At 47.5% G+C, this 13,025-nt stretch overlaps 1 protein-coding gene across 4 annotated transcripts in view; it reads right to left on the reverse strand.

Annotated features, from left to right (window-relative positions):
- The window catches only part of LOC139391226 (oxidation resistance protein 1-like), a 186,832-nt gene that overhangs the window by 50,670 nt on the left and 123,137 nt on the right, over positions 1-13,025 (reverse strand). For all 4 annotated transcript variants that reach the window (XM_071138873.1, XM_071138856.1, XM_071138866.1 and 1 more), the window contains one exon: positions 7,890-7,975. In XM_071138873.1, coding sequence (XP_070994974.1) covers positions 7,890-7,975 — 86 coding nt within the window. The remainder of the gene's footprint in view (positions 1-7,889; positions 7,976-13,025) is intronic.

Below are 13,025 nucleotides of genomic sequence, written 5' to 3' on the forward strand. Positions count from 1 at the left end.
ATTATCTTTATGTCAAAAAATAATTTTTAAAAAGTACAATAAATTACCTGAATTCCCTCCAAAATCCCAGAACTCCATTATTTGTCCGTACCAGTAAAATGTTTTATGTCTTATAACTCAGTTAATATTTAATGGATTTTAACAATACAAAAACTTGGGCGTATCTGCATCCATTGCCCAACTGTTGCATCTATTAGAATTGTTTAAAAACGTTTTGATGACCGTTGCTACTTAAACATCTGAACCAGGGGCCGATGCATTTAGGAACCATATGGAACACATACATTGGCCTAGAAGAAGCTAACAGAACATGGCATTGCCATGACTACTACATCTCCAATAAGCATGGTGCTATAGTAGGTGAGAAGATAGTGGAGCTGCAGTACATGCGTTGACATTTGACTGCTGCTCCTCAGAGTTGTTATTGTGACAACTCCCTCTCTCACATACATACAGATGTGAAAAGCCTGAAACAGTGGGCCCATTGTGGTCCCCCACTACCACCACACCAGTGTGAATAATGCTATCAATAGGAGTGATTGTGAGGATCCAGTCCCCCCTCTGACTGACTCATCCATTTCTAGTAATCAATTCAACACACACACACACACACACACACACACACACACACACACACACACACACACACACACACACACACACACACACACACACACACACACACACACACACACACACACACACACACACACACACACACACAAACCTTCTTGCATCGCGGCACAGTGCATACTAGTCATTAGGAGTCCTTACCTCACACTGTGGTAAAATGCCACACAACCGAAACATGTGTTGAGTCATTAACTGCAGTATTAAGACATATTAAATGTATCCTACCGTTGCTGTAGGGTCGTTCCACCTCAAAAAGCACAAGAAAGAGGATTTCGAAACCCACCATCTCAGGATGTTCTGAAATGGTTTCTGTTTTTAGAAACAGATAAGATAGGCATTCCTGCAACATTATTTTGTTGAAATATAATTTGATCCATAATTTGATCCATGTCTTACTCATTGTTAGAATGTTTTGGGTCCAAATCGGATGTTATGTACTATATTTATTGAATATTATATGATTCCTATCATTTAAAATGGCCAATTTAGGTGCAATTCAATTCGCTTAATTCCTCCCAAATCAAATTATATTTCAACAAAATAATGTTTCAGTCTGTTCCATTCCATTCCCCTCTACTTCCTGGAGTTCAAACAAACACCATTTTTAATTGGCTGAAGGTCAGCCCATAGGTGTGCCCATCAGAATGAGAAGGCAAATATTGAGGTTTATTTTTTTGTCTAAAAACGAGCGATCACAATATTTGATAAAGTGACAAAGCCTTCCTTTTCTTTTCTGTAGGCACCAGGCAGAGGATTATAAACGTGCCTATCTGGTGAGAACAGATGGAAACAGTAGCTGTCCGTCCCCAGGCCCACTGCAGCACAGCACAGCAGGGAAGATCAGTTTAAGATAAAGCCGCTTCTCAATCACTGGGAAAGTCTCCATGCATCTAGGGCTATCTCGTAGGATGGGTGCTGTGTGCGTGTATGTTGTCTCTGTGCGTGTGTGTGTGGAGGATGGAGGCAGCCATGCCACACAACCTTAAACACTCTCTAAGGGCGGTGTTGCAGCATGTCATGACTGGAAAGTTCACGCAACCGTTGGCATGGTTCCCTCCATCATCACAATATTTTTCTCTATCTCCTTACCATGGGAGATAGAGAGAGAAAGAGTATAGACAGAGAGAGAACGAGGATGGAGAGAGAAACAGAGAGATAGAGAGAGAGAGAGAGAGAGAGAGAGAGACAGAGACAGAGAGAGAGACAGAGAGAGAGAGACAGACAGACAGAGAGAGAGAGACATAGACAGAGACAGAGAGAGAGAGAGAGAGAGAGAGAGAGAGAGACAGAGAGACAGAGACAGAGAGAGAGACAGAGAGAGACAGAGAGAGAGAGAGAGAGAGAGAGAGAGAGAGAGAGAGAGAGAGAGAGAGAGAGAGAGAGAGAGAGAGAGAGAGAGAGAGAGAGAGAGAGAGAGAGAGAGAGAGAGAGAGACAGAGAGAGAGAGAGCATATTTTCCCTGAATCCAATGTTTATCCACTGTAACGCCTCTCTCTCTCTTTAACACTAGTCCATGACAAACTGTCTTTACTATAACAAATATCCTGTCCTATCCTCCTGCCATTGTACACTTTTCACACTAGAGGTCGACCGATTATGATTTTTCAATGCCGATACCGATACCAATTATTGGAGGACCAAAAAAAGCCGATTACCGATTAATGGTCCGATTTTTTAAATTTATTTGTAATAATGACAATTACAACAATACTGAATGAACACTTATTTTAACTTAATATAATACATCAGTAAAATCAATTTAGCCTCAAATAAATAATGAAACATGTTCAATTTGGTTTAAATAATGCAAAAACAAAGTGTTGGAGAAGAAAGTAAAAGTGCAATATGTGCCATGTAAGAAAGCTAACGTTTAAGTTCCTTGCTCAGAACATGAGAACATATGAAAGCTGGTGGTTCCTTATTATTGGAATTATAGTACTATTTCTGTAACGATTCTCTTGTTGTGAAGTAGAGGCGGACCAAAGCGCAGCGTGGTGGTTGTTCATTGTACTTTATTTACGACACTATACAAGAACAAACTAACGAAAAAACAAGAAACGTGAGACTCAAAACCTAATACAGCCTATCTGGTGAACACTACACAAAGACAGGAACAATCACCCACAAACAGTGAAACCCAGGCTACCTAAGTATGATTCTCAATCAGAGACAACTAATGACACCTGCCTCTGATTGAGAACCATACTAGGCCGAAAACATAGAACTGCCCCAAAACATAGAAAAACAAACATAGACTGCCCACCCAACTCACGCCCTGACCATACTAAATAAATACAAAAACAAAGGAAATAGAGGTCAGAACGTGACAGTACCCCCCCCAAAGGTGCGGACTCCGGCCGCAAAACCTTGACCTATAGGGGAGGGTCTGGGTGGGCGTCTGTCCGCGGTGGCGGCTCTGGCGCGGGACGCGGACCCCACTTCGCCATTGTCTCAGTCCGCCTTATTGTCCGCCTCCGTGGCTTACTCACCATGCCCACCCCTCTCAATGACCCCACTGGACAGAGGGGCTGCTTGGGACAGAGGGGCAGCTCGGGACAGAGGTGAAGCAGCTGCACGGGACAGAGGGACAGCTGCTCGGGACAGAGGGACAGCTGCTCGGGACAGAGGGACAGCTGCTCGGGACAGAGGGACAGCTGCTCGGGACAGAGGGGCAGCTGCTCCGGGCGGAGGGGCTCTAGCGGCCCCTGGCTGACTGGCGGCACTGGCGGGCGGCATTGGCGGCTCCTGGCAGACGGGCGGCACTGGCGGCGCTGGGCAGACGGGCGGCGCTTGCGGCGCTGGGCAGACGGGCGGCGCTGGGCAGACGGGCGGCGCTGGCGGCGCTGGGCAGACGGGCGGCGCTGGCGGCGCTGGGCAGACGGGCGGCGCTGGCGGCGCTGGGCAGACGGGCGGCGCTGGCGGCGTTGGGCAGACGGGCGGCGCTGGCGCTGGGCAGACGGGAGGCTCCGGCAGAGGCGCCGGGCAGACAGGAGGCTCCGGCAGAGGCGCCGGACAGGCGGGAGGCTCCGGCAGAGGCGCCGGACAGGCGGGAGGCTCCGGCAGAGGCGCCGGACAGGCGGGAGGCTCCGGCAGAGGCGCCGGACAGGCGGGAGGCTCCGGCAGAGGCGCCGGACAGGCGGGAGGCTCCGGCAGAGGCGCCGGACAGGCGGGAGGCTCCGGCAGCGGCGCCGGACAGGCGGGAGGCTCCGGCAGAGGCGCCGGACAGGCGGGAGGCTCCGGCAGCGGCGCCGGACAGGCGGGAGGCTCCGGCAGAGGCGCCGGACAGGCGGGAGGCTCCGGCAGAGGCGCCGGACAGGCGGGAGGCTCCGGCAGCGGCGCCGGACAGGCGGGAGGCTCCGGCAGAGGCGCCGGACAGGCGGGAGGCTCCGGCAGAGGCGCCGGACAGGCGGGAGGCTCCGGCAGAGGCGCCGGACAGACGGGAGACTCCGGCAGCGCTGGAGAGGAGGAAGGCTCTGGTAGCGCCGGAGAGGCGGGAGACTCCGGCAGCGCTGGAGAGGAGGAAGGCTCTGGACGGATGGGCCGGAGAGACAGCCTGGTACGGGGAGCTGCCACCGGAGGGCTGGGGTGTGGAGGTGGTGACGGGTAGACCGGGCCGTGCAGGCGCACTGGAGCTCTTGAGCACCGAGCCTGCCCAACCTTACCCGGTTGAATGGTCCCGGTCGCCCTGCCAGTGCGGCGAGGTGGAATAGCCCGCACTGGGCTATGCAGGCGAACCGGGGACACCGTGCGCAAGGCTGGTGCCATGTAAGCCGGCCCAAGGAGACGCACTGGAGACCAGATGCGTAGAGCCGGCTTCATGGCACTTGGCTCGATGCCCACTCTAGCCCGGCCGATACGCGGAGCTGGAATGTACCGCACCGGGCTGTGCACCCGCACTGGGGACACCGTGCGCTCCACAGCATAACACGGTGCCTGCCCGGTCTCTCTAGCCCACCGGTAACCACAGGAAGTTGGCTCAGGTCTCCTACCTGGCGTAGCCATACTCCCTGTTAGCCCCCCCCCAAGAAATTTTTGGGGCTGACTCCCGGGCTTCCATCCACGACGCCGCGCTGCCTCCTCATACCAGCGTCTCTCCGCTTTCGCCGCCTCCCGTTCTTCCTTGGGGCGGCGATATTCTCCTGGCTGAGCCCAAGGTCCTTTACCGTCTAATTCGTCCTCCCATGTCCATACCTCCTCGCGCTGCTCCTGCTGCTGCTTTCTCCTTTGCCCATTACCACACCGCTTGGTCCTGTTGTGGTGGGTGATTCTGTAACGATTCTCTTGTTGTGAAGTAGAGGCGGACCAAAGCGCAGCGTGGTGGTTGTTCATTGTACTTTATTTACGACACTATACAAGAACAAACTAACGAAAAAACAAGAAACGTGAGACTCAAAACCTAATACAGCCTATCTGGTGAACACTACACAAAGACAGGAACAATCACCCACAAACAGTGAAACCCAGGCTACCTAAGTATGATTCTCAATCAGAGACAACTAATGACACCTGCCTCTGATTGAGAACCATACTAGGCCGAAAACATAGAACTGCCCCAAAACATAGAAAAACAAACATAGACTGCCCACCCAACTCACGCCCTGACCATACTAAATAAATACAAAAACAAAGGAAATAGAGGTCAGAACGTGACAATTTCTCTCTATACCATTTGTATTTCATTAACCTTTGACTATTGGATGTTCTTATAGGCACTTTAGTATTGCCAGTGTTACAGTATAGCTTCCGTCCCTCTCCACGCTCCTACCTGGGCTCGAACCAGGAACACATCGACAGCAATCACCCTCGAAGCAGCGTTACCCATGCAGAGCAAGGGGAACAACCACTCCAAGTCTCAGAGCGAGTGACGTTTGAAACGCTATTAGCGCGCACCCCGCTAACTAGCTAGCCATTTCACATCGGTTACACCAGCCTAATCCCGGGAGTTGATAGGCTTAAAGTCATAAACATCAGAGCTGCTGGCAAAATGCACGAAAGCGCTGTTTGAATGAATGCTTACGAGCCTGCTGCTGTCTACCACCGCTCAGTCAGACTGCTCTATCAAATCATAGACTTAGTTATAACAAAATAACACACAGAAATATGAGCCTTAGGTCATTAATATGGTCGAATCCGGAAACTATCATCTCGAAAACAAGACGTTTATTCTTTCAGTGAAATACGGAACCGTTCCGTATTTTATCTAACGGGTGGCATCCATAAGTCTAAATATTCCTGTTACATTGCACAACCTTCAATGTTATATCATAATTACGTAAAATTCTGGCAAATTAGGCGGCCCAAACTGTTGCATATACACTGACTCTGCGTGCAATGAACGCAAGAGAAGTGACACAATTTCACCTGGTTAATATTGCCTGCTAACCTGGATTTCTTTTAGCTAAATATGCAGTTTTAAAAATATATACTTCTGTGTATTGATTTTAAGAAAGGCATTGAGGTTTATGATTAGGTACACATTGGAGCAACGATACACACCGCATCGATTATATGCAACGCAGGACACGCTAGATAAACTAGTAATATCTTCAACCATGTGTAGACCATGTGTAGTTTTGTGTAGATTATGATTGATTGATTGTTTTTTATAAGATAAGTTTAATGCTAGCTAGCAACTTACCTTGGCTTACTGCATTCGCGTAACAGGCAGGCTCCTCGTGGAGTGCAATATAATCAGGTGGTTAGAGCGTTGGACTAGTTAACTGTAAGGTTGCAAGATTGAATCCCCGAGCTGACAAGGTGAAAATCTGTCGTTCTGCCCCTGGACAAGGCAGCTAACCCACCGTTCCTAGGCCATCATTGAAAATAAGAATGTGTTCTAAACTGACTTGCCTCGTTAAATAAAGGTTAAATAAAGGTGTTAAAACATTTTTTTAAATCGGCCAAATCGGTGTCCAAAAATACCGATTTCCGATTGTTATGAAAACTTGAAATCGGCCCTAATTAATCGGCCATTCCGATTAATCGGTCGACCTCTATTTCACACCCCAGCATAAAAGAACTGGCTTGTCCATCACCCTGTTGCCCATCACCCGTGTTCATCACCCTTTGGCACAGAGCGAATGAGAGGTGGGGGCAGGGGCTGTTCTGAATGACACCTGTATAAAACGTTCCAAGTGAAACAGCAACACCAGAGATAACAGAAAGCATTGGGATCACGCACACAATCACTGCTGAATCAAAGTAGCAGGACAATTACTAAAAGAGAGAGGAAATATATTGGGGAGAAAAATGTCTCCAGATGCTGAACCATGTCATCAAACAAGGTCCATCAGTTTTCTCCCTCCCTCCCTCCCTCCCTCCCTCCCTCCCTCCCTCCCTCCCTCCCTCCCTCCCTCCCTCCCTCCCTCCCCTCTCCTCTCCTCTCCTCTGTGGCCAGGCTGATCGAGCTCCACAGCATTCCGCTCCACATGCAGTGTTACCAGGGAGAGAAGAGAAGAAAGAGAGAAACCTGTCTGACTGAAGCTGGATTTGAGGGTCATTTCAAGAACACTACCAGCCAGAGCAGCAGCAGAGACAGACTCCATTTTCAGATCATCCGGTCTGTCTCTCTGTCTCACTCTCACACCAAACAGAGATGGCAAATGAATAGCAATGACGGAATGCTCACTGCTAAGCACCACACAGAATGAACGCTAACATATAGACTACACATTCTGACTGAGTCTCTCTCTCTCTCTCTCTTCTCTCTCTCTCTCGGTTCGTACATACGTATACAGCTACAGTCCTCTCTCCTCCTATACATCAGAATGCAGAATGGAACAGGATTGATACAAGTCTAATCTATTAGAATACATTTCCATCATACGGTAGAGGCGATAGCTCTGGCTGGTCATATAAAGTCCCCCTTTATGTAAACAGACACTGAACGTTGCACACGTGCAACTGTAAAATACGAAACGCTTCGTTCTCTCCCTCCACACACACACACACACACACACACACACACACACACACACACACACACACACACACACACACACACACACACACACACACACACACACACACACACACACACACACACACACACACACACACACACACACACACACACACACTCTCATCTAACGATTTGAGCCAGCATGGCCAGGTTCCTTTTCATAACACAACACCACAACAGCAGCTATTACTCAGACTAGGGCAACAGCCAGTAGACACACAGAGCAGAACAGCAGCAGCAGCAGGAGCAGTAAAAAGCATTAAAACACCCAGACAGAGTCTCTCTGTTTACTTACAGCATACTCAATGGTTCCTTTGGGTCTCTGGAACGACATGCGTCTGCTGCCATCCTTCTTCTCTTGACTCTTCTTCTGGCTGGTATCTGAAAGCAAGCGAGGCAAGGTACGCATTACGTTCATGTTCCTCTCTCTCCCCAGCTTGCCTTGTCACAAGCCGCCGTTTCCCAGCCACACGGGTAGACAGCTCATTCGTCAACAGTGAGCGTGCGAGCCAGTCAGCCTGCGATGTGAGCGGAGTGGAGCCTCTTTCTCTTTCCCTCTCCTAGCTCGCTCTCCTCCTCTCTTTTGCTCTCTCTCTCTCTCTCTCTCTCTCTCTCTCTCTCTCTCTCTCTCTCTCTCTCTCTCTCTCTCTCTCTCTCTCTCTCTCTCTCTCTCTCTCTCTCTCTCTCTCTCTCTCTCTCTCTCTCTCTCTCTCTCTCTCTCTCTCTCTCTCTCTCTCTCTCTCTCTCCACCACACAGCACAATGACATGCGTTGCTTCCAGTTCACCTTGCCTTCTGCTGCTGCCTCTCCTCTCACAGCAAACACACAGCACCTTGACCTCCACGAGGACCTGAGGAGAGGAGGAGGGGATGGAGCTGGGAGGATTGGGAGGGAGATAGGAGAGAGAGGGGGCTGAAGGCAGGAGGCAGGATCTGTGAACTTGGACAAGGGATGGAGCTGGGGGAGACAGGAGAGGGTCGTGACTCTGGTATTCTATGGGGTATAGGACTGGGGCTAGAGGGTATAGGGCTGGATCTGAGATCACAGGGATGGGGCTGGAAGAGAGCAGGGGCCGAGCGCTGGGGGTAGAAGGCTTACGGTACAGTACAGAGCACATCCTCTCTCAGTCGGCTAGGTTCCCCCCGTTATGTTCAGTATGCAGCCTACGCAGCAGATCAGATCAGAAGCCTGACACGTCCTTTACTTCGCCTGTCTGTGTCACCGAGCAGCTCGGCTGAAAACACGAGTCATTCGCCATGCAGCCATTCTATTTGGCTCAGGACTCACTGCACTGAAGAGGGGGAATATCTCAGCGTATGACAACTGTAATACAGAAGTACAATACTGAGGTATTCCACTCTGTATTCACCATGATAGGCAATCTAGTAGGTTTAATGTTTGTAGTCTGTCAAACGCACCATAAAGCCTGCGATAGCTTCGGCGATCAGACGACGAACAGACGTGCATTGAAGCATACAGTATGGTGTCCCTGCTGTCTGGTTTGGTTTATTTGACACCCCACTACTACAGTTGTATAACAGCAGTGTATCTGACATGAAGCTCTGTTACATATTGTTTCAGGTCATAGACATAACACTAATGTGATACCGAAACACTGACGTGGCGGTATGAGGGCTAAGTCAAGACCTAGAATAAATACCACCTGATTCTAAAACCAATATGAGAAAGAAAGAGAGCAAGGAGAAAGAGAGAGAGAGAGGGGAGGGGGGAGGAGGAAGAGAGAGCTACAGAGAGAGAGCTACAGAGAGAGAGCCACAGAGAGAGAGCCACAGAGAGAGAGCCACAGAGAGAGAGCCACAGAGAGAGAGCTACAGAGAGAGAGCCACAGAGAGAGAGCCAAAGAGAGAGAGCCACAGAGAGAGAGAGCTACAGAGAGAGCTACAGAGAGAGAGCCACAGAGAGAGAGCCACAGAGAGAGAGCCACAGAGAGAGAGCCACAGAGAGAGCCACAGAGAGAGAGCCACAGAGAGAGCCACAGAGAGAGAGCTACAGAGAGAGAGCCACAGAGAGAGAGCCACAGAGAGAGAGCCACAGAGAGAGAGAGCTACAGAGAGAGAGCCACAGAGAGAGCTACAGAGAGAGCCACAGAAAGAGAGCCACGGAGAGAGCTACAGAGAGAAAGCCACAGAGAGAGAGTCACAGAGAGAGCTACCGAGAGAGAGCCACAGAGAGAGCTACAGAGAGAGCCACAGAGAGAGAGCCACAGAGAGAGAGCTACAGAGAGAGCCACAGAGAGAGAGCCACAGAGAGAGAGCTACAGAGAGAGAGCCACAGAGAGAGAGAGCTACAAAGAGAGAGACACAGAGAGAGCTACAGAGAGAGAGCCACCGAGAGAGAGAATTACAGAGAGAGAGCCACAGAGAGAGCCACAGAGAGAGAGAGCCACAGAGAGAGAGCTACAGCGAGAGCAGAAAGAGAGATACAGAGAGAGAGAGAGAGAGAGAGAGAGAGAGAGAGAGGTAGGGAGAGAGAGAGAGGTAGGGAGAGAGAGACTCAGAGCTACATTCACAGCAGCAGGGTGTTGCATAGTGAGGGAGAGAACGGTCTAATTTGAACATCAACATGGAGTGTGATGATGTGCCATCAGAAACATGGCTATTTCTTCACACTGGGAGCAGAGCAGAACCACAATGTTAAACAACAAAGATCATCAGATCTCAGTGGGTCTACACCACAGGAACACATGATAACACCTCTTACCCCTTTACAGAGAACCTGTTCACTTCTAATAAACAGCCTGCTAGATAAACTCTGCTCTTTTCTGCTAGGGTAAGAAGAACATCCTGTACTCAATGTTATCCAAATGTTATCAAGTAACAAAAATTGACATTTACAAAGAATTTATCAAAATTAGATCTATAGGAGACAATTGATTAAACACTGTCATCACAAATGAAGTTACTCATTTAATCAAATGTTCTGTTTGTGTGACACGTTGTTGCACACTAAACAACAGCATTGAATGTGTATTTGTTTTAATAGTGCAGTGCATACTGGGAATACAAGCGTTGTATTTTAGAATATGGTGCAAGATGGCAACTAAGCGAGATCAAAGTCACAAATAATGTGAGCAACTGTGCCTGGGGCCACAGCAAGTCTCATTAAATGATTATCTCCGCAAAAACAGTGGGTTGTGTAACACCAGATTTCACAGATGTGGGTCAAGGTCATGTTATCTCATTTAATTTGCATCTTTCTCTATCCAAAAGAAACAGAACTAAAGCAACAGTCTTATCACCACAGCTGATACACTGTTGCTCTTCATGTCATTAATGGGACTTGCGACAGCAAATATACCACTTGAAATCTTTGTCATACTTCTGGCTTATTATTCATCTTGTTCTCCTCTTACACCGTTTCAGCCGTCCAAACTTTAAAACGTACACACCGGTCTGGAATAGTTTTTCATTTATTTAAAACTTCAACAATGCCTCATTGTCTTCTGTACTTATTACAGTTGCCATATACTGAGGTGTTCTAGTAGGAGAGTTGATACACTGAGGTATTCTAGTAGGAGAGTTGATACACTGAGGTATTCTAGTAGGAGAGTTGATACACTGAGGTATTCTAGTAGGAGAGTTGATATACTGAGGTATTCTAGTAGGAGAGTTGATATACTGAGGTGTTCTAGTAGGAGAGTTGATACACTGAGGTATTCTAGTAGAGTTCATATACTGAGGAATTCTAGTAGAGTTCATATACTGAGGTATTCTTGTAGGAGAGTTGATATACTGAGGTGTTCTAGTAGAGTTCATATACTAAGGTATTCTAGTAGAGTTGATACACTGAGGTATTCTAGTAGAGTTGAGGTATTCTAGTAGAGTTCATATACTGAGGTATTGTAGTAGGAGAGTTGATACACTGAGGTATTGTAGTAGAGTTCATATACTGAGGTATTGTAGTAGGAGAGTTGATACACTGAGGTATTCTAGTAGAGTTCATATACTGAGGTATTGTAGTAGGAGAGTTGATACACTAAGGTATTGTAGTAGAGTTGATATACTGAGGTATTGTAGTAGAGTTGATATACTGAGGTATTGTAGTAGGAGAGTTCATATACTGAGGTATTGTAGTAGAGTTCATATACTGAGGTATTGTAGTAGGAGAGTTGATATACTGAGGTATTGTAGTAGGATAGTTCATATACTGAGGTATTCTAGTAGAGTTCATATACTGAGGTATTGTAGTAGAGTTGATATACTGAGGTATTGTAGTAGGAGAGTTCATATACTGAGGTATTCTAGTAGAGTTCATATACTGAGGTATTGTAGTAGAGTTCATATACTGAGGTATTGTAGTAGAGTTCATATACTGAGGTATTGTAGTAGGATAGTTGATATACTGAGGTATTGTAGTAGGATAGTTGATATACTGAGGTATTGTAGTAGGAGAGTTCATATACTGAGGTATTGTAGTAGAGTTCATATACTGAGGTATTGTAGTAGGAGAGTTCATATACTGAGGTATTGTAGTAGGAGAGTTGATACACTGAGGTATTCTAATAGAGTTCATATACTGAGGTATTGTAGTAGGAGAGTTCATATACTGAGGTATTGTAGTAGGAGAGTTCATATACTGAGGTATTCTAGTAGGAGTTGATATACTGAGGTATTGTAGTAGGAGAGTTCATATACTGAGGTATTGTAGTAGGAGAGTTCATATACTGAGGTATTGTAGTAGGAGAGTTGATACACTGAGGTATTCTAATAGAGTTCATATACTGAGGTATTGTAGTAGGAGAGTTCATATACTGAGGTATTGTAGTAGGAGAGTTCATATACTGAGGTATTCTAGAAGGAGAGTGTATACAAGTGTAGTAGTGTGATGAAATGTGTGATCTAACTGCCCCACAAATCAAATCACATTTTATTGGTCACATACACATATTTAGCAGATGTTATTGCGGGTGTAGTGAAATGCTTGTGTTCCTAGCTCTAACAATTCACAAAGTGACTAGTTCCATTATTAAAGTGACCAGTGTCTATGTACATGGGGCAGCAGCCTCTAATTGGCAGGGTTGAGGAACCAGGTGGTATCCGGCTAGTGATGCCTATTTACCAGACTGATGGCCTTGAGATAGAAGCTGTTTTTCAGTCTCTCTGTCCCAGCTTTGATGCGCCTGTACTGACCTCTCTTTCTTGATGATAGCGGGGTGAACAGGCAGTGGCTCGGGTGGTTGATGTCCTTGATGATCTTTTCGGCCTTCCTATGACATTGGGTGCTGTAGGTGTCATGGAGGGCAGGCAGTGTGTCCCCGGTGATGCATTGGGCAGACCGCACCACCCTCTAGAGAGCCCTTTATTTAACTAGGCAAGTCAGTTAAGAACAAATTCTTATTTTCAATGACGGCCTAGGAACAGTGGGTTAACTGCTTGTTCAGGGGCAGAACGACAGATTTGTACCATGGGTT

The sequence above is a fragment of the Oncorhynchus clarkii genome, chromosome 3, assembly GCF_045791955.1.
Source record: "Oncorhynchus clarkii lewisi isolate Uvic-CL-2024 chromosome 3, UVic_Ocla_1.0, whole genome shotgun sequence".
Lineage (NCBI taxonomy): Eukaryota > Metazoa > Chordata > Actinopteri > Salmoniformes > Salmonidae > Oncorhynchus > Oncorhynchus clarkii.